The sequence below is a fragment of the Lethenteron reissneri genome, chromosome 32 (genome assembly GCF_015708825.2).
Source record: "Lethenteron reissneri isolate LAM-NWPU_2019-01 chromosome 32, ASM1570882v1, whole genome shotgun sequence".
Classification (NCBI taxonomy): Eukaryota; Metazoa; Chordata; class Hyperoartia; order Petromyzontiformes; family Petromyzontidae; genus Lethenteron; species Lethenteron reissneri.
Genome location: NC_083810.1, coordinates 3,517,121 through 3,538,676, shown reverse-complemented (window position 1 = coordinate 3,538,676; position 21,556 = coordinate 3,517,121). Strand labels below are relative to the sequence as shown.

Here is a 21,556-nt window from a genome sequence, read left to right as displayed (position 1 = left end):
GGGGTTAGCTTCTAAAGGTAAACTGTTTAGAAAGGTTTGAAATGGGCATAGCCCAAATGTCAGCAGCCAATGTTAATGTAAGTGGTGGGCAGTGACCGCGGTGGTGGTGGGTTTTCCCACCAATCAAAGGGCTGCCCAGTAAAAATTTGCATGATAATGTAAGATCGTTGAGAGGCTTTCACGGCGGGTGCCCTAAAGTGGCTATGTTAATGTGAGAGATTAGCATGTTAATGGAAGATCACAAAGCAAAAACCTTGAGCTCTGTGAGAGAGGTGGCTGTGTGTGAGCCCATCGCATGAAAACAATGATCAGCCACGGCCGAGGTATTGGTCCTTCCCTGTTTCAGATCTGCCTTATGTTCACGAACACGAACTCTTCAAGTTCTATAATTTTTCTCGCAATCCATCCTGTGGTTTTTCCCAACTCAAGGAATCACACTTCTCTGAAGCTATGCCTCTGAATAATTACAAACGGCTGGACAAATCCTGGACCTCCCCCCCTTAAATCTGGAGTGACGTAGCGCTGACTGCTGGATAGCAGCGGCGACTGCTGGACAGCAGAGGCAACTGCGGTGGACAGTTAGCGCACACGCCGTTGAGCATATACACGGGGGTGCTGGCAGGGCGGAGGAACTGGGGCAAGGGTCACGGAAAACCTCATCTGGCAGCCCCTGGAACCCGCTAGTGGGTTCGAGAAGGGAGGCGCGGCCAGGGCGGAGCCAGGCCATGCCGAGTAGGATAAAAGCAGCGGAGAGCGAGAGCTCCGGGCTGCCGGTTCTGGGAAGTGGACTCATCTCGTCGTCACTGTCTTCTTCGCCGCCTTCACTCAATAATTGCGCGGCCGGATCGTTGTTGACTGTCTCGGTTGACGCCATCGTCAGTGTAACGCGTGTCAAGGTTGTGTCTAGGCTAGGCTATATGACTTGGAAGGAACGAGGGTGAACCTGTGAACCTAAGTGTTAATAAAGAAGGTACTTCCTCAAGCATCCTGTCTCCCGCCCCATCGGCACTACAAATGTAACAATTCGGAATAGTTGGAAGGAGTGTGATTCCTTGGGGAGAGACGTAACACACCAGGCGGGTTGGTTGTTTCGTCACACTTTTATAGATCAGGCAGAACGCCACAAGTATTGTTCGAGTTGTGTGCTCTGTATGTGATTTAATAAAGAAAAAGAAAACCCGTTTGTGCACACAATGCAACCAAACGACTCTATCACCCTTATACACCTACCGCCAAGCTCGTTTACAGGGACTCATGGTCTTGCGTGTGCCAGTTCTTAATAGTTAGCCTGTAGCAATATGCAGAGCTTTAGTGCCTTGTTTGGTGTGGTGTCTCCACAGTCTAGCATTAGGTAGAGCACTGGTGGCTCCCTTTGGGTGGTTTGTTCACACTGCAGCAGTAGATAAGAGCAGGTAAGCTCCTTTGGGGTGGTGTATCCGCATCAACAGTATTTAGAGCAGGTGGCACCCTTGGGGTGGTGTCTCTGCACTCACAGTATGTCGAACCCTGCTGCCTCCCTTTTGTGTGGTGTTTCCACACTCCAGCAGTAGGTAGAGGCGTCCGGCTCCTGGCTGCTGCAACCACCAAGCCCCCAAACCCCTTCTTTGTTGCCCCTTTTATAGCAGGTAAATCTGCATAATCAGGTTTCTCCACACTTATACTCATAAACCACTGTCCCACCAGCTAGAACTACCACAGAGGGACGTTAGGGGTGTGACTCTTGAATTTCACCTCGTCACAAGAACTTTTAAGCATTCTTCATTCAAACTTCAAGTACACCAAAGCAAAAAAAGTGCTAAGAATGTGACATACGATAGCAAATTTAAAGGCAACTGATATAAAAATTGTTATTGTTAAATTTTACATTCTATCTTCCTTCGGAATATTAAACAACTCGTTAGTAGCGTTAAGTTGGTGTGCCCTCTTTAAACCAAGACCTGGCACAAATTCATATTACTTAACCCTGATGACATTTATTGATAAATAAGAATGTCAAATATTAGTTTCCTCCAGGGCTCCCCCCCCCCCGCCCTCACAATGCGCTTGTAAGGTAGGCTTCGAGGAGATGATGCATAACAACGTGAAGTAATGAACTGACATCACAAGCATAAGAAGTAATTACCGGAGGTGCTGCAGGTCATCTTTGAACATCTGTAAAAAAAAAAAATAGGTGAATAAATCATGGGTAATGAGACAGGCAAAATGAATTGTGACGCATGAGAGCGAGAGCCAGAGCAGATTACGCGGCTTCTCCCTAGAGAATGTTGCATTTACACCAAGCACTGGGAGCCACTGCTGTAAGCCAGTGGTACCTGAATGCTATACCATACATTCGATGCACTACTAGTGCAGTGGTCGACAACTTGCAGCTCCGGAGCCGCATGCGGCTCTTTTAGGGGCTGCTTCCTGATGTTAATTATTCAGGAACACCACAAGCATTGCGGCTTTTGTTAACGAAATCGACAAAAAATGCATTATTTTGGTTGCCCACCCCCGCACTAGTGTTACAACAGCGCCACCGTATGGTCGTATCTCATTAAGTGGCACTGTCAAGCGGATTGGTGGAGGGTGTACCGGGACAAGAAATTAAATTGACAAGCCAAAGTTGACATTATTTTCAATTGAAGTAGGTTTTGCATCTCCAGTTACATTGCAAAAGTTGAAAGTATTATTCTGAACAATCCAGTAAGGTAGTACTGCAGCAGAGCACTCAACTCTTAAATCTGAAGGCTGCAATTGCAAATCCCGGTCAGGGGTTGCTCTCTTGAGAAACTGCTTCTTTCCGTAGAATTGTGAAGTTTTCAACAGCTCAGGATACCAAATGGAGATAAGCACGACTCCAAGCTCAGTTGAGTAGGGAATTAATATGAGGAGGGAAACAATTCAATTGTATTTCTTGGTTGTCTTTTTGTAAAGGAAGACTTTGTACCCCCAAGGCAAAAACCAATGCATCTCCATCTGAACTGAGTTCATATAACCTAGAGTGTCACTCAAGTGCTACCAGTATCCACGAGGGCATTGCTCTTTTCCACAGGTCCTTGTTTGTTCAGTTTCTCGTTTGTTGGGCGCCACAGTGAGAAGATGCTAACTACCTTGTGTCTAAATTTCGATATAAAGCTTTCGTGACTGCAGGGATTCATCTTCTTGGTTCTTTCGGTAAAGTCACGTAGAAGGGAAGTAATAAAATAATAAAAATAAAACATAATAAAATAAAATAATTCTCACGACGTTTCGGCTACAACGCAAGCAGCCGTCTTCAGGTGAAGAATGAGACACTACCAAGCTAGGAGCTTATATATACGCTGGGTTGGAGGTGCAAGAGCGCCTTAACAAAAATAATGTGCATATGAAGAGGAATTTAGCATATTCATGGGAAATGCATAGGAGGTGGGTGGGGGGGTTTTCATAGTCATATTATGCCCATGCATTATGCAGAATCAACAGCACCAAGGGGGGGTGCAGGGAGTAGCATTAACAAAGGAAAGGAATGTTAATAGTATGTAGCTGCAGTTACTAAACAACAACGTAGAAAACTAAAGTATAAACTACATAAAAAACTAAAGTATAAACTGCATAGCACCATCAGTATACTTACTCTACTCTACAATAAGCTGAGTTACTAACAGCAAGTAACACATTACAATTCTACGTCGTAAAAATTATATAATATGCTTCCATCTAAACTTTATTCTCTTACATCACACGCGCATACACCGTACTATATACTGCCATAGATAAACCCAAAATTAAATTATATACTGTATTGCTATAAACCACCCTATACCTTATACATTTTAATATAACACTATGTATTATTCTACTCACCCTAATGTGTATCACACTGCTATATCTTTACTATACAATTACGATACTATATATTACTTTGTACATTGTATTAAGCATATAAATGTTATACTATTTGTTATTATACGCTGTACCATTGACCGTCGTGTCAATGGGTGAGTCGTGGGGGGAAAACTTGCAGCGGAGCAAAGAATCCATTCCCTGCGGAGAATACAATGCCAGTGAGTGGAACGCGGTCTGAAAGTCACCGTAAACGTGAACACAATCAGTTAAGATCCGAAATGGTTTATTACGTCCTTCCAATGATTGCTAAGCCAGAATCCATCTTCTCGGTTAAAATTGTCTCTGTGTTTGTATATGTGGATCGCCTCATGAACGAATCTCTCATGATAGCCAGATGGCTTGCAGAGAGCCTCTGTCTTGGAGAAGTCAATGTCATGTGAGCCCACTGAGTTGTAACAGTGATCTGCCACGGCTGAGGTGTTTGTCCTACCGTGTTTCAGGTCTGCTTTATGTTCACGGATGCGGTCCGAGACATGTCGTTTGGTTTCCCCAATGTAACTGCTACCACAGAGGCAACTTAGTTTGTAGACGCCAGGGTACTGTATGTCTGGAACCACATCTTTTACAGACGGTACCAGATCACGGATTTTATGTACTGTGTTGAATCGGACCTGGATCTTGTGTTTAATCAGGATTTTGGAGATCTTTTTTGTGACCCCAGCAATGTAGGGTAAGGTGATGGTCTTGAAAGCCTCCTCAACAGGATCCTTCTTGATGGTTGGAGTGATGGCTTTGCGGATTGTGTAGTCGGAGTAACCATTAGCCTTAAGAGCTTGGCGTACGTGTTTGAGTTCACTGGCAATGTGTTCCTGGTCGGAGATGCATTGGGCTCTATGATATAGAGTCTTGATGAGGGAATTCTTCTGGGATGGATGGTGGTGGGAATCCGGTTTTAGGTAAGCATCCGTATGGGTGGCTTTCCTGTAGACAGAGTGGCTCATTGAACCATCAGGTCTCCTTTTGATTAGGACATCCAAAAAGGGTAGCTTGCCATCTTTTTCGACTTCCATGGTGAATCTGATGGCTGGGTGTATGGAATTGATGTGGTCGAGAAATTGGTCTAGAGTAGGCCTGCCATGTGGCCAGATGACAAAAGTGTCGTCTACGTACCTCTTCCATAAGGTCGGGCGTAGAGTGGCAGTCTGGATGGCGTCAGTCTCAAATTTCTCCATGAAGATGTTGGCTACAACCGGAGATAGGGGGGAGCCCATTGGGGTGCCCTCAGTTTGCTTGTAGAAAGTTCCATTCCAGGTGAAGACTGTATTGGTTAAGCAGTGTCTCACCAGGGGGGGTACCCCAGCATTCAGTCCTTGATGAACCAAGTCTTCAATGATTGCGATGGTGTCAGGTACAGGAACCTTGGTGAATAAGGAAACCACATCAAAACTGACAAGCAGGTCATCTGGGGACAGGGCAATCCCCTTGATTGTCGATACCAGGTCAGTAGAGTTTAGTACCGCAGAGGTGGTTTTTCCAGTGAAAGGCCGTAGGATTTCAGACAAAAAACGAGCCAATTCATAGGTGGGGGAGTTGATAGTAGAGACAATGAGACGAAGAGGTGTATCTTCTTTATGTATCTTTGGCAAGCCGTATAATCTTGGTGGCCTGGCTGCAGAAGGTTTCAACGAGAACTGTTTGGTCTGATCAATTAATGCGGTTGAATCAGAAATGATTTTGTTGGTTTTAGTGACGAGGCTGTTGGTGGGGTCTCTTTTTATTTTTGTATAGCTGCCATCGTTGAGTAGTTCTTGAATTTTGTTGTTGTATTCTATTTTGTCCATGATGACAGTGGCATTGCCTTTGTCGGCTGAGAGGATGACAATGTCATCCCTCTTTTTTAATTGAGCTAATTCAAAACGCTCATCTTTGCTGATGTTGCTAGCTGGCATCTTAGCGTTTTTGAGGGTTGCAGAGATTTCAGATCTTGCTACGTCTGCAGCGATGTGACTCAAGCTCTTGAGAGCCACATCTACTCGAGCAATTATATCATTAACTGGTATGTGTCTAGGTGTGACTGCAAAGTTTAGTCCTTTAGCTAAAACGGATTTCAGACCTTCAGAAATAGACCTGTTACTGCGATTAATTACGACTTTGTTAACATCTAGCTTTTCAATGTGTGGGTCCGGTTTCTTGTTTGAGAGGCGGTTGAATTTGGAAATCAAGTTGTCCTTACATTTAGTCGACAAAGCGGCAGCTGAAGAGGCAGTCATTTTTCTACATGATCCCAATCCGATGTGGACATTGTTGCACTCAAAGATAAGTGTGATTTGTAGAGTGTCTTGTCTAACTGATCTAGTTCGGTGCGCGTAAGTCTGATTTTCTCTGAGATAAGAGCTAAGCTAGTTCTAGACAGAATTCGTTTCGCATTAGAAGAAGTTACAGCAGCAGATGTTAGTGTAAATGCGTTTGGTATTACCTTAGAGTCGCGGCATCTCTTCAGAAAGGTGAGAGACTCGATTAGCTGAGCCTTCTTATCACGGAGCTTGTTGAAGGATCTCAAAGTTATGTGTACACTAACATCTGCTGCTGTAACTTCTTCTAATGCGAAACAAATTCTGTCTAGAACTAGCTTAGCTCTTATCTCAGAGAATATCAGACTTACGCGCACCGAACTAGATCAGTTAGACAAGACACTCTACAAATCACACTTATCTTTGAGTGCAACAATGTCCACATCGGATTGGGATCGTGTAGAAAAAATGACTGCCTCTTCAGCTGCCGCTATGTCGACTAAATGTAAGGACAACTTGATTTCCAAATTCAACCGCTTCTCAAACAAGAAACCGGACCCACACATTGAAAAGCTAGATGTTAACAAAGTCGTAATTAATCGCAGTAACAGTTCTATTTCTGAAGGTCTGAAATCCGTTTTAGCTAAAGGACTAAACTTTGCAGTCACACCTAGACACATACCAGTTAATGATATAATTGCTCGAGTAGATGTGGCTCTCAAGGGCTTGAGTCACATCGCTGCAGACGTAGCAAGATCTGAAATCTCTGCAACCCTCAAAAACGCTAAGATGCCAGCTAGCAACATCAGCAAAGATGAGCGTTTTGAATTAGCTCAATTAAAAAAGAGGGATGACATTGTCATCCTCTCAGCCGACAAAGGCAATGCCACTGTCATCATGGACAAAATAGAATACAACAACAAAATTCAAGAACTACTCAACGATGGCAGCTATACAAAAATAAAAAGAGACCCCACCAACAGCCTCGTCACTAAAACCAACAAAATCATTTCTGATTCAACCGCATTAATTGATCAGACCAAACAGTTCTCGTTGAAACCTTCTGCAGCCAGGCCACCAAGATTATACGGCTTGCCAAATATACATAAAGAAGATACACCTCTTCGTCCCATTGTCTCTACTATCAACTCCCCCACCTATGAATTGGCTCGTTTTTAGTCTGAAATCCTACGGCCTTTCACTGGAAAAACCACCTCTGCGGTACTAAACTCTACTGACCTGGTATCGACAATCAAGGGGATTGCCCTGTCCCCAGATGACCTGCTTGTCAGTTTTGATGTGGTTTCCTTATTCACCAAGGTTCCTGTACCTGACACCATCGCAATCATTGAAGACTTGGTTCATGAAGGACTGAATGCTGGAGTACCCCCCCTGGTGAGACACTGCTTAACCAATACATACTTCACCTGGAATGGAACTTTCTACAAGCAAACTGAGGGCACCCCAATGGGCTCCCCCCTATCTCCGGTTGTAGCCAACATCTTCATGGAGAAATTTGAGACTGACGCCATCCAGACTGCCACTCTACGCCCGACCTTATGGAAGAGGTACGTAGACGACACTTTTGTCATCTGGCCACATGGCAGGCCTACTCTAGACCAATTTCTCGACCACATCAATTCCATACACCCAGCCATCAGATTCACCATGGAAGTCGAAAAAGATGGCAAGCTACCCTTTTTGGATGTCCTAATCAAAAGGAGACCTGATGGTTCAATGAGCCACTCTGTCTACAGGAAAGCCACCCATACGGATGCTTACCTAAAACCGGATTCCCACCACCATCCATCCCAGAAGAATTCCCTCATCAAGACTCTATATCATAGAGCCCAATGCATCTCCGACCAGGAACACATTGCCAGTGAACTCAAACACGTACGCCAAGCTCTTAAGGCTAATGGTTACTCCGACTACACAATCCGCAAAGCCATCACTCCAACCATCAAGAAGGATCCTGTTGAGGAGCCTTTCAAGACCATCACCTTACCCTACATTGCTGGGGTCACAAAAAAGATCTCCAAAATCCTGATTAAACACAAGATCCAGGTCCGATTCAACACAGTACATAAAATCCGTGATCTGGTACCGTCTGTAAAAGATGTGGTTCCAGACATACAGTACCCTGGCGTCTACAAACTAAGTTGCCTCTGTGGTAGCAGTTACATTGGGGAAACCAAACGACATGTCTCGGACCGCATCCGTGAACATAAAGCAGACCTGAAACACGGTAGGACAAACACCTCAGCCCGTGGCAGATCACTGTTACAACTCAGTGGGCTCACATGACATTGACTTCTCCAAGACAGAGGCTCTCTGCAAGCCATCTGGCTATCATGAGAGATTCGTTCATGAGGCGATCCACATATACAAACACAGAGACAATTTTAACCGAGAAGATGGATTCTGGCTTAGCAATCATTGGAAGGACGTAATAAACCATTTCGGATCTTAACTGATTGTGTTCACGTTTACGGTGACTTTCAGACCGCGTTCCACTCACTGGCATTGTATTCTCCGCAGGGAATGGATTCTTTGCTCCGCTGCAAGTTTTCCCCCCACGACTCACCCATTGACACGACGGTCAATGGTACAGCGTATAATAACAAATAGTATAACATTTATATGCTTAATACAATGTACAAAGTAATATATAGTATCGTAATTGTATAGTAAACATATAGCAGTGTGATACACATTAGGGTGAGTAGAATAATACATAGTGTTATATTAAAATGTATAAGGTATAGGGTGGTTTATAGCAATACAGTATATAATTTAATCATAGTCAACGTTTTTGGGTTTAGATCGCGTTTATTTATAAATGTGTCGTAACCCTCCACCACCCGACACGGCCAATCAGTAAAAATGTGTCACGTTGACAAAGACAAATAGTTCACTGCTTTAGCCCACCGGTGTGTTGAAGCCACAACATTTACAATTTGAGTACGACGTTTCGCTGGTAATTGCAACCAGCATCATCGGGCAATTCGCCAGAATGGTGAGGCTCTGCTGTCTCCCGTTCTTATATAGAGCAGCAGCAGGGTGACGTCATCATTAACTCATTAACTCATCAGGTGCAAAGATTCAAGGGGGGGGTGATTGTAATTATATACTAGATTAGTAATCAGGCTATTGTTACAATGCGAGTTGTAGATTAGTAATCATTTGGAATATGTTTTATTGTGATTATGCTACATTAGCAATCAGTTAGTGGTTGTTTCCCTTATAAGTAATTGTAATGTATCTTATTTAATAATACGCTTCCAGGCCGCACTAAGCCTGTAGCTGTCTGAGCGATTAAAGTTATTTCTGTTTCTCTCAATTTCAATCGATTCTCTAATTAGTATTTGCCAGTAGTAACTAGTTTTACACAACACTTCCACGTTGTCAAAATCAATTGAGTGTCCCTGTTGGCATGCATGTTCTGCTACTGCCGACAGTTGTGTTTGTGATAGTTTAATATTTCTCTGGTGTTCTTTTAGTCTTACACTAACGTTACGCCCTGTCTGTCCAATATAGCATCTGCCACATACACAATTAATCCGATATACACCTTCTGTTGATAATTTAGGTAATTCGTCTTTAGTGCACGTTACTAGTTATTCATAATCAACGTTTTTTGGGTTTAGATCGCGTTATTTATAAATGTGTCGTAACCCTCCACCACCCGACACGGCCAATCAGTAAAAAAGTGTCACGTTGACAAAGACAAATAGTTCACTGCTTTAGCCCACCGGTGTGTTGAAGCCACATTGTAAATGTTGTGACACTTTTTTTTACTGATTGGCCGTGTCGGGTGGTGGAGGGTTACGACACATTTATAAATAACGAGATCTAAACCCAAAAACGTTGATTATGAATAACATTGGTCGCGAAAGCCTACGTGTTAAACTGATATAATTTAATGTTGGGTTTATCTATGGCAGTATATAGTACGGTGTATGCTCGTGTGATGTAAGAGAATAAAGTTTAGATGGAAGCATATTATATAATTTTTACGACGTAGAATTGTAATGTATTACTTGCTGTTAGTAACTCAGCTTATTGTAGAGTAGAGTAAGTATACTGATGGTGCTATGCAGTTTATACTTTAGTTTTTTATGTAGTTTATACTTTAGTTTTCTACGTTGTTGTTTAGTAACTGCAGCTACATACTATCAACATTCCTTTCCTTTGTTAATGCTACTCCCTGCACCCCCCCTTGGTGCTGTTGATCCTGCATAATGCATGGGCATAATATGACTATGAAAACCCCCCCACCCACCTCCTACGCATTTCCCATGAATATGCTAAATTCCTCTTCATATGCACATTCTTTTTGTTAAGGCGCTCTTGCACCTCCAACCCAGCGTATATATAAGCTCCTAGCTTGGTAGTGTCTCATTCTTCACCTGAAGACGGCTGCTTGCGTTGTAGCCGAAACGTCGTGAGAATTGTTTTTATTATGTTTTATTTTTATTATTTTATTACTTCCCTTCTACGTGACTTTACCGAAAGAAACAAGAAGATACCTTGTGTCTAGTATACAGCAAGCCGTGGGTTCAATCCAGACCCTGACGCTTACATATTTGGGGTCTGCATGTTATCCCTGTAGTCGCATGGATTTTTCTCCGGGTCCTCCAGTATTTTCCTCCACATTTAGAATCAACATGCATTTACGAATATTTGGCTGCTATACATTTCCATGTGATAAGCCACTTCGTTGAGCTATCATTTGTGGCCTGGTTGTTTCTAAAAAAGAGCTATATAGCTCAATGGGCCTCACCTGGTAAATAGTTTATAGTGTATGTCATGCTTCCATAATTAACCTCTTGTTTGAGCGTGGAGAGTCGCAGAGCGGTCTGTAGGATGGTGTATGTCCCCGAGATGACATGGCTCAGGTGCTCACGAGACAGCGGCAGTGAGGAGGCCAACGCCTGCACATCTCGGGAGCAGTCGCGCCCCTCCAGAGATGCGGCCACTACTGCAAAAGCACCCAACGCCACGCCAGCTAATGGGAGAGTCTCTCACACACAGGACTATGGCCTGAGAATATAATTAGGTTTAAGCTTAATATCTTTAAAGAAGCGCTGCAAATGATGCACAAAACAGGGCATTGAATGCCAAAACCAAATCAAATAACATGAGCATTGAAACTGCCTAAGTAATCAAAACAAACAAAATACCGTACATTGAGGGAGTAACTGATAAACTAGCTAGATGTTTGGAAAAACAAAACATCTGAGTCAGATTTGGCATAGTACATAAAATACAGAAATTCATATCTGATACAAAAGATGTATTACCTAAGTTATCAACAGAAGGTGTGTACAGGATTAACCGCACGTGTGGAAAATGTTATGTTGGGCAAACAGACGAATGATCAGCACGAGACTAAAAGAACATCAGAAAAATATTAAATTCTCCCAAATACAACTGTCAGCAGTAGCAGAACATACGTGCCTACAAGGACACTCAATTGATTTTGATAATGTTGAAGTTCTATGCAAAACTAGCTACTACTGGCCAAGTCTAATTAGAGAATCTATCGAAATAACTAAAAATAATTGTAACCGTTCGGATAGCTACCGCCTTAGTGCTGCGAATCATCAAATAATACATTATTTGAATGCATGCCGATAAAGGGCAGTATACTTCAATAGGGATTACCGCTGGTAGGCTATTTTAATACACACAATAGACAGGAAGGACAAGTTCAAAGGGCTCGCAAAATGCACATGCTTAATGTACATTGACTCAGTAATCCCCCCCCCCCCACTTTGTGCAAGAGTGTAGAAGCGTGGTCCCCACATATAAGGAACGAAACAGTTAGACTTCTCCACAAATTTAGCTGTCACCAAATGAAGATAGTTGTATTTCGATTTAAAGCTTTCGTGACTGCAGGGATTCATTTTCTTGGTTCTTTCGGTAAAGTCACGTAGAAGGAAAATAATAAAATAATAATAAAAAATAATAAAATAATTCTCACGTTTCGGCCACAACGCAAGCAGCCGTCTTCAGGTGGAGAACAGGTCTGTCAAGTAGACAGAGTCTGAATGGCACGCCCCAGGCTTGGAGCGACTATTTATGCTGGGATGGAGGGGCGAAGAGCGCTTTGACAAAATAATTTGCATATCAAGCGCTCTTCGCCCCTCCATCCCAGCATAAATAGTCGCTCCAAGCCTGGGGCGTGCCATTCAGACTCTGTCTACTTGACAGACCTGTTCTCCACCTGAAGACGGCTGCTTGCGTTGTGGCCGAAACATCGTGAGAATTATTTTATTATGTTTTATTTTATTTATTTTATTATTTTCCTTTTACGTGACTTTACCGAAAGAACCAAGAAGATGAAGCTAGTTGTAATTACTGGCGAAACTCTGATTGTAAATGTTGTGGCTTGGCTCTCCAACACACCGGTGTGCTGTACTAGTGACGAATTGGCATGTTCTGTTCACGTGACAACCCTTACTGTGTTGGGTGGTGGCGGGTTTTAATGACACATTTATATATTTATGCGATCTAACCCAAAAAAAACTCTATAATGGGCAAAACAATGTCTTAAACCTGTTAATGTTCACTAATGCTGCAGCAACTGCTGCAGCAGCAGTAACTGCAGCTCCCTTTGATGCTGTTAATCCTGCATAATGCACATGCATATGCAGTACTAATCACATTCCTGCATTTCCCATAAATATGCTAAATTCCTTTTGCTATGCAAATTCCTTTGTCAATGCGCCCAGCTTATATATATGCTCCAAGCTCGTGTGCTGTTTTATTCAGACTCTGTCGCCTCGACGGACCTGGTTTTCACCTGAGGACGGCTGCTTGCGTTGTGGCCGAAACGTCGTGAGAATTGTTTTATTATGTTTTATTTTTATTATTTTATTACTTCCCTTCTACGTGACTTTACCGAAAGAACCAAGAAGATAATCCGTACTGACCAATGGAGTGGAGTATGGTCACATATCTTTTCCCCCATTGATATCCTTACAAATTAGACCAAAACATAATTCTTGAACTGAATTGCAGTGAATGATTATGCCACTGCTGTGTTCCCTCCCTCAATTAGAAAGCCAAGGACTTGCTTGTAACTCCACCCAACTGGAGACAAAATACATCACTAGTGCAATCAAATAACCTGCACAACTGGTTAATCTCCAGCCATATGACTCAGATATGGATTGCTGGGTTTTAACTCTGTCTATTAACCAGTCCCTCCAGAAAAACGCGATTATGCGATCGCAAGATTCCACGCAAAATCAGCCAAAGTCCGCATATTTATGCGGGGAACGCGTTTTTTCAAATACGCCGCACTTTCGCCGCATAAATTGCAGATTTCCGCGCGCAAAATATGCGGGCTTGCATGATTTCATAATCCCCGCATTTTCGTTGCAAAAAGTCACATATATCTTAGCAGAAAGTTGAAAAATGTTGCGTTTACTTCACACAAGCGCAGCCATTTCCCCTGTTGCCATGGGAACGTTATGTAAGACTGTACTGTTACTGTATTGCTTACGTTACTGTGCACTAAAAAAACACTTATTTTAACAGAAGATGTCTGTTTTGTATAGCTACCTCTGTAAAACAGGAAGCACACATTTTATTTTTTTACATTTTATTTATTCATTTTTACAGAAGTTGTAGCATATTCATTTTGTAAAGCTACAGAACTTGTTCGACTCAATGTTCTGTAAGTTTGAGCCATCTGTTTGTTAAGGTCTGAAATAAAACAAGATGAGAACTTAAATATTCCCAGCCCTTTCTGTGATGTAGTATGCTTGCTTATCATAGGAAGTAATAAGAAATGACTCTTTACATTAAAGTAGTAGCCTAGTGAATAGGGTGTTGGGGGAATCACTTTTTTTTCTCTTTTTCATCAAACCGCAGTTTTTGCAAGTTCCCGCAATTTAATCGCATAAAATTGCATAAATATCCCGCATATTCCATCGCATTTTTTAAGAAAACGTGCCGCATAATCAACGATTTTTGCCCGCAACAATCACCAAAAAACTCCGCGTTTTTCTGGAGGGACTGATTAACGTGGTTAATAATTTCAAGATAACAGGCTGTTTGAGTGGTGCCAGGTACAAATGGGTCAATTTAATGGAGTGTGATGTACTGTCGCATAATGTGCACTCTAAACAGGATAATACGATAAATACAAATATTGTGACTCTTCGGTTTATCTTAGAAATCTATTTTGGGGAAAATGCTTTTAACAAGCAACAATTATATTATGTGATGCACATGGCATGGAAAATATAGCAAGGGCTTCGTGGTGGAGCAGATAACAAGCCCCCAGTGATTCCAATTCGTGCCAGCAGACAACGAGGTTGTGGTGATTGGGATGCTTATGCAGGATATAGGGAAGGTTAATGACAAAGGCACCGCAGTCATCAAAGACTAATCATGTAACAATTATTTAACATTTGGTATTCGCAGCATTCTTAAAGCGCAAGTCTATCACAAAGGCTCTATGTTTCACATAGTGTGGAGTATTTCTTAGTCGGTGGCGACATTGCTATGTATAACCCCAGTTGAGCTAATTGGAATTTAATCCCAATTAAGACATTTGCAAGTACTGTAATTTTCAAATATGGCTAAATTGGACCATGACGCCATTACAGAATGGCCTCCTCTCTTAGAATGCCATGGGATCTTTAACGTTCATTGCAGGTTTATTAATCGTAATTTACCGTTCATATACTCACAGTAATAACTGCGGAGGCCTGCCCGATGCAAACTACGGACCTCTCTAACAAGCGTCGAACACGCCACCAACGGGCCACGTCATCGCCCCATAGAGAAAACCTTGAGCCACATGACGGAAAGATTGATTCGACCCGGTTGGCAAAATTCGACTAAACGGTAATCACACTACACCAAATGAGCAGGCACCAGGTGCTCGTGCGCAGATCCCATTGGCACGGTTGGCTATGTACGGTGCGAAAGACGTTCAACATACATACACATACACAGCTCACCATCGAGTATGAGGCAGAAGCTACTGGCGTCCATATCTCGGACAAGGCCCACCATGACCTCAACCTCTCGGGGCGGCTTCAAGCCCAGGAAGGAGATGCGCTGCTCAACGGCCACAGCCATGGCCATCTGCAAGAGCGGTCACCAGCCTGACGAGCTCACAGAGGTGGAAAGGGAATGAGCAGCAGGAGGAGGGTGTATGTGGTGGGGGAGGCAGCATTCAGAGAGTTGAAGACGTGGATAAACCAGCCATCATTTATTTGTAGGATTCACCTTCACACCATTCAATGAATTGTCATGAATTTAACTCGCACTTCAAACCAAAGACGGATTATTTTTATAGTTTCGTTTATTTACCGTCTCGTTTGTATTGTATTTTGTTCAGATTTGTTGGTCACATTAGCAGTAATGTAAGCCATAAAATTAGCATAAATAACGAATACATTTCTACCAACAATGTAATGCTCACATTACGGGTATACACATTAACTAATCGATGAGTCATATGCGTAGTCGTTTTTCATTTCTCTCTTTTGATTTTGACTATGCGGTGCAAGAATACATATCATCAAGAATCATTCAAATTTAGAATGCGCATTCCATCTTAGGATCTCAATGCGCAACGCAGGGAAAGCATGAAACAAAAACAGAACCAGGGCAACCGACCAAGCTAAAGAGGGAAGGCCAGTTAAAAGAGATGCATTTTCAAACCAGACTTAAATACATCTTGATAGCACTAAATATCATTTCAGCCCTGGCTGAGACCCCAATTGGGACAGGATTTTTCTGCAGCCCACGAGCCACCTGACACCTCAGCACTGCCAATTTTTTTCGAATTCTGTAAAAAAAATCAAGAGTCTCAATGTACGTAGTGAATACAAGACCGCCCTAAATAAATAACGTCACGAAGCAATCCTTAAAGAACCGCAGGTTGCCGAACTCCCTGCTCGAGAACGTGTGTTAGCCTACTCTTACACCCTGGCCACGCGCGACTGCACCCAATGTAGACCGCTCACGTGCCGCTCTTCCCACTACAATAATCCAAATAAGTATAACCAGTAAAAACACAGTTTTTCACTATAAATCCTTTATATGCGTGGCGGCTAGAGTCCTCTCGTCCTCTGGCTTGAGATGGCTGCCACCTATGGGTCAGATGATTGCATTGCACCATTAAGCAATTGGTAATTAAATATAGTTTTGTCCTAAAAAGTGTAAAATTTTTGAAACAAATTTTCACGAACATTAATTGTCTCGCACAACGAGTCTGTGTGCAAAATGTAAGCTCGATTCGATCACGGGAAGTGGATTAAAAAACGACCGAAAGGTTTGCACGGTCGTAAGCAAGCAAGTGAACTTAATATAAAGGATTTAAAAACCACGGTAACGAAGCTGCCGCGCGTTGTGAGAGAAGCCGGTACAGCCCCACGAACGATACTCGCCACGTCGCCCCCCCACATCCCGTGAGCAAAGGCGACCCTGAGCAGCGCACGACGTTCAATGATGCTTGTTGCTAGCCGCTTGACGTTTTAAAATCGCTTAAACACAAAGAAGTGGATACCAGAACCCGATGATAACGAACGCACAGAGAGCGACAAGCCGGGACCAACTCAATGGCGGGGATACGAAGCTCAAACTCACAGACAAGAGCGGCACTCTCGCTCGCCTCGCCGCGGATAATTCACCGTGGGATCGTGGATAATTCACCGTGGGATCGTGGATAATTCACCGTGGGATCGCGGTGAATTCACCGTGGGATCGCGGTGAATTTACCACGGGATCGCGGATTTGAGGGACGCGCCGCTTCGACTCCTGCCGTCGACGGAAGGGCGCGTGACGCGTCACGTGACCAAGTGCACGCGCCCTCAGCCCGGTGCCAGAACAGAGGGAGAAATCCCTCCGAGTTTCATCAGAGATTGGATTCACAAATCTCAAAACTAAACTGTAAGCAAATTTTTTTTTGGGCAGGTCAGACCCCCACTGAGCTATGCATAGCTTTTTTTTCAGAGGCGACTTGGCCATCACATATAACAGCTCAACGAAGTGGCTTATCACGTAGAAATTTCCAGCATTTTGTCTGCTCGTCCTCTAAACGTTTTCGCAGCACTCCCCTCCCCCTACCCCCCCTTCTGTATCTCTTCCCCCCCCCCCCTTGCCCCTCCCCCCTCTCTTACCGATATAGCCTCTTGTTACAGCAGCCCTTTTGCCCACTTCAGCAATTGTTTCTTGCTGTGGTTGTCCCACCTGATGACGGACGCTTGTGTTGCGCCCGAAACGTCGTGATTACATTATTTTATTTTATACCTACGTGACTTTACCGAAAGAACCAAAGAGTATGCATGTTGATTCTAAATGTGGATGAAAAAAAACTGAGTTTTCATTCTTAACACGTGGTTGCTAAATGTAACCCAGTAACTATACCTTTTGGCAATTAAACTAAAACTATTTAAATTTTCCCAGGTAAGGTCCACTGGGCTACGTAGCTGTTTTACTGGTAGGAACCTCCTGGTTACACCAGCCCACAGGGGATTATTGTGTCCGTCGTGCAGGGAGGGGCTGGGTGGGGAGGGGCTGGGTGGGGAGGGTGGGGTGGGGAGGGGCTGGGTGGGGAGGGTGCGGCTGGGTGGGGAGGGGCTGGGTGGGGGTGGGAGTGGTGGGCTGGGTGGGGAGGGGTTGGTCACCCCGTGGTGCCCTTATAAAACTCAACGTTTAACCTACTCACGCCGGCTTGTGCCCGCCCTCACAGTCGGGCATATTTGCGGAATACACCACGCCGCCGTTAACCCTGGCCATTGACCGAGCAACCCAATGTTCCTACCAGCAACCATGTTTGCATCAGCACGATCCATGAGCAGATAGTCCGTAAGTGTACACTGCACATTTTGTCATTTGTTTCCACTTTCCTCTGTCTTATGCCAAGATACTCAAGCAGTGCCACGCCTTTCTGGCACCAATCTTTTATGTCGTCGTCAAGGCATTCTCTGAGGTCTTCCTTTCTTTATGGTTCCCTGCAGAGGTTGGGTTCACATTTCTCCAAATCACTTCCCTTTCTCTATCTCGACTGCAACTGACCAATAACCAATAACACTGTGGTCCTGAAAGGTTATACAGATATAACTAGCTGTACTACCCGGCTTCGCTCGGGACTTGGATCCACCACGCCCGGCCGCCTTTGTCTCCCCAGTGGCGATGTTAATACGCCACACCAGTTACTCGTTTTGAGGCTGAGTCCCTCCCTCACCACTCTCCCTCCCTCACCACTCTCCCTCCCTCACCACTCTCCCTCCCTCACCACTCTCTAGAGGACGTGAAACTTTGATGAATTTACCTCAGAGTCGCGTGGTGGGTGTCGAGGCCTAGCAGCGTGCAGAGCCTCCGGCCTCGCCTAAATTGCCCACCCGGCAGAGGCTGGGTACGGGTGCCGTTCCCCCCCCCCGCGCTACAATAATACTGTCTAATCGCTATAATTTTATAATCTACCGACCCTATAATAGTAATTGCACACATTGTGGTGGGGGGAGTGAAGAGGACGTGAAACTTTGATGAATTTACCTCAGAGTTGCGTGTTAATGCGGGCGCCTATTTTTAACGGGAATTAAAAATGGCGTCCACCCCGCGGCGAAGGCGTCGCTACCGGTTGCCAGGGGCAACCGCCGTCCAATGAAACTGCGTATGGTCCGGCGACCCACAGACAGACAAACAGATTTGCGATTTTATATATATAGATAGGTGACGTTCTGGGCAATGGTCGTTCTTCATAGCATATGGATATAAAGGCCAGAGAGATGTTTTGTTGTTTTTGCTGCCTTGCCAAATATTGATACAACGGACATATTACTGGTAGGAACCTCCTGGTTCCACCAGCCCACAGGGTATTATTGTGTCCGTCCGTCCTGCATCCAACAATGGGAGGGGTGGGGCTGGGTGGAGAGCGGAGGGTGGGGAGGGGCTGGGTGGGGAGGGGAGGGTGGGGAGCGGCTGGGTGGGGAGGGTGGGGCTGGGTGGGGAGGGTGGGGAGGGGCTAGGTGGCGGGTGGGGCTGGGTTGGGAGGGGCTGGTCACCCCGTGGTCCCCTTATAAAACTCAACGTTTAACCTACTCACGCCGGCTTGTGCCCGCCCTCACAGTCGGGCATATTTGCGGAATACACCACGCCGCCGTTGACCCTGGCCATTGACCGAGGAACCCAACGTTCCTACCAGCTCCCTCCGCAGGAATGTGTTTATATTGTTTGCTGTTGTAACTTGCTGACCCGCCCATACGAGACATCTGTGAAAAAGAGCTTCATAGCTCATCGGATTCCTCGAGTCTAAATACTGATTTTGACTTAATATACCATGTCGAGAGGTATAGTGCATCCTGATTTTTAGAGCTTCACTTGCATCGAGATATGCTGTTCTAGATGCCAAATGTTGAGGTCTGTTCACCACGACGAAGAGGGCTTTAGGGAGTGTTTTGTAGGCTTGATATCGGCACATGTAACTGCAGGGGGCAATATAACACCACTGAGCAGTGATTATCACTTGGCGTTTATCACTCGGCGTTTACGACTGTGTGACATGTTACTAACGTTAGACACAATGAAGCTGAAAATAAAACATCCTTCGATAATTGTATTTCATAAGTGTTGTTACGTGTTATTAAATGGGCATACAAACGCTCCACAATCTGAACCTACGAATGCAGGATGCATTCTCCCAGATCCACACGTCCTTCAAACAGCCAGTGGGCCGCCACCACCACCACATTGGCCATCCTTGCCAAGTGCCTTCCAGCATCATTCAAACTTCCATGATCAACATGGCATGATGAGGCCTTCATCCAGCAGTGGACTCAAAAACGGCTACAATAATTTGTTAATTTGATTATTAATATATTAAACACAAAGGAATGAAAACAGCTGTGAATGAGATGAAGAGTTCAGTCCTATTGATACAGTTGTTCAAACATAAACTCTCTTAGGGTGTGCATTGCAGTTTTACCAGTGTGGTTGCGTTACGGATAAATGGTGCATATATTCGCACTACAATATAATTCGTGGTTGTTAAACTTTCTGAATGTTGCTGGGTCACTGTTGCCTTAGGATACATGGGTGGTACGGTAGGCCACGCCCTTCGTGAACCTCTCAGAATAGGCAGGCACGTGATGTAATTGCCAGTGTCACATGACCACTGGACAAGGTGAGCTGGCATAGACATTTAGCCTATTACAATTTAATCCGTAGCCATTCTCAAGCGAGACATGGGATAGTGTTTCCTCTAAGGTGAAGGCCTGAACTAGGGATGTACAGTCATACCTCGGTATACGACCGCTTTGGAATACGTCGAATTTGGTATACGTCATGTTTTGACGCGAAAAAATGTCTTGGGATACGACGTCTTGCTTGGGATACGACGTCTTGCTTGGGATACGACGCGCTTGCTAGAACTTGTATGGGTCGGGATTAGTCACCGCGTACCCACATATACCCCGTTAACGACTGAAACATAGCGCCGCTCCTCAGTCTGCCTGCAGATCTCGTTCAGTGCACAATCCTTGCTATAACTCTCCGTGAATTTTCACGTGTTTTTTGTCATTTTAACGTGATTTTTTTGCGAATTAATTCAAGATGGGTCCTAAGAAGGTTAGTGAGAAAAGCCAAGCTACAAAGAAAATTGTTAGGATCACTATTGACGTGAAAAAAGAGATCATAGAAAAGTATGAAAGCGGCATGCACGTCACTGATCTTGCGGTGGCATACCGTATGCCGAGAACAACAATGTCGACGATTGTGAAAAAAAAGCCATCAAATTAGCTAACGTTGCAAAGGGGGTGAAATTTATATCAAAACAAAGATCACAGACATTAGAGCAAGTAGAAAAATTGTTATTAATATGGATAAATGAAAAACAGTTAGCTGGCGATAGTGTTTCAGAGGCTATAATTTTCGAGAAGGCAAAAATGTTGCATGCTGATCTTTTAAAAGACATGCCAGGAACGAGTGAAGATATTAGTGAAGTGTTTAAAGACAGCCATGGCTGGTTTGATAATTTTAATAAGATGACTGACACACATAGTGTTGTGAGGCATGGGGAGGCGGCCAGTGCCAACAAAGACGCTGCAAAGGAATTTGTTTGGGGAGTTATTTTAATTTATGTATGCATTTTAGTAATAAGTAGTGTCTAAATTATTTTATACAACCCCATTAATGTATAATATGCCATATAAAATATCATTTATTATACTATGGAACAGATTATTTCCTTTCCCTTTATTTCTGATGGGAAAAATCGTTTGGTATAGGTCATTTTCGGTATAAATCCTACCTTCTGGAACGAATTAACGACGTATACCGTACCACTGTACAAATTCCATACTGTAATATTTTGGTGAGGGTAAGTCGCTCCATAGGGCAACCACTTTTAATATTGACCATTAAATTCACAATAATTTGCATAATGCGAGTACATGCACATGATACAGAAGTGTGTCAGTGCAGAT

The 21,556-nt window shown here is 43.9% G+C and overlaps 1 protein-coding gene across 10 annotated transcripts in view; it reads right to left on the bottom strand.

Moving 5' to 3' along the window:
• COMMD5 (COMM domain containing 5) overlaps positions 1–16,944 on the bottom strand; it is a 41,122-nt gene extending 24,178 nt beyond the window's left edge. Inside the window, exons 1-4 of one of the 10 annotated variants that reach the window (XM_061563760.1) lie at positions 16,851–16,944; positions 15,083–15,237; positions 10,928–11,109; positions 2,123–2,151 (exon numbers count right to left, since the gene is read on the bottom strand). In XM_061563760.1, coding sequence (XP_061419744.1) covers positions 2,123–2,151; positions 10,928–11,109; positions 15,083–15,209 — 338 coding nt within the window. In that variant the 5' untranslated portion in view covers positions 15,210–15,237; positions 16,851–16,944. Of the gene's footprint in view, positions 1–2,122; positions 2,152–10,927; positions 11,110–15,082; positions 15,238–16,718 lie in introns of all 10 variants that reach the window. The other 9 variants (XM_061563763.1, XM_061563764.1, XM_061563761.1 and 6 more) reach the window with 9 other exon arrangements.
• Positions 16,945–21,556: the final 4,612 nt, after the last annotated feature.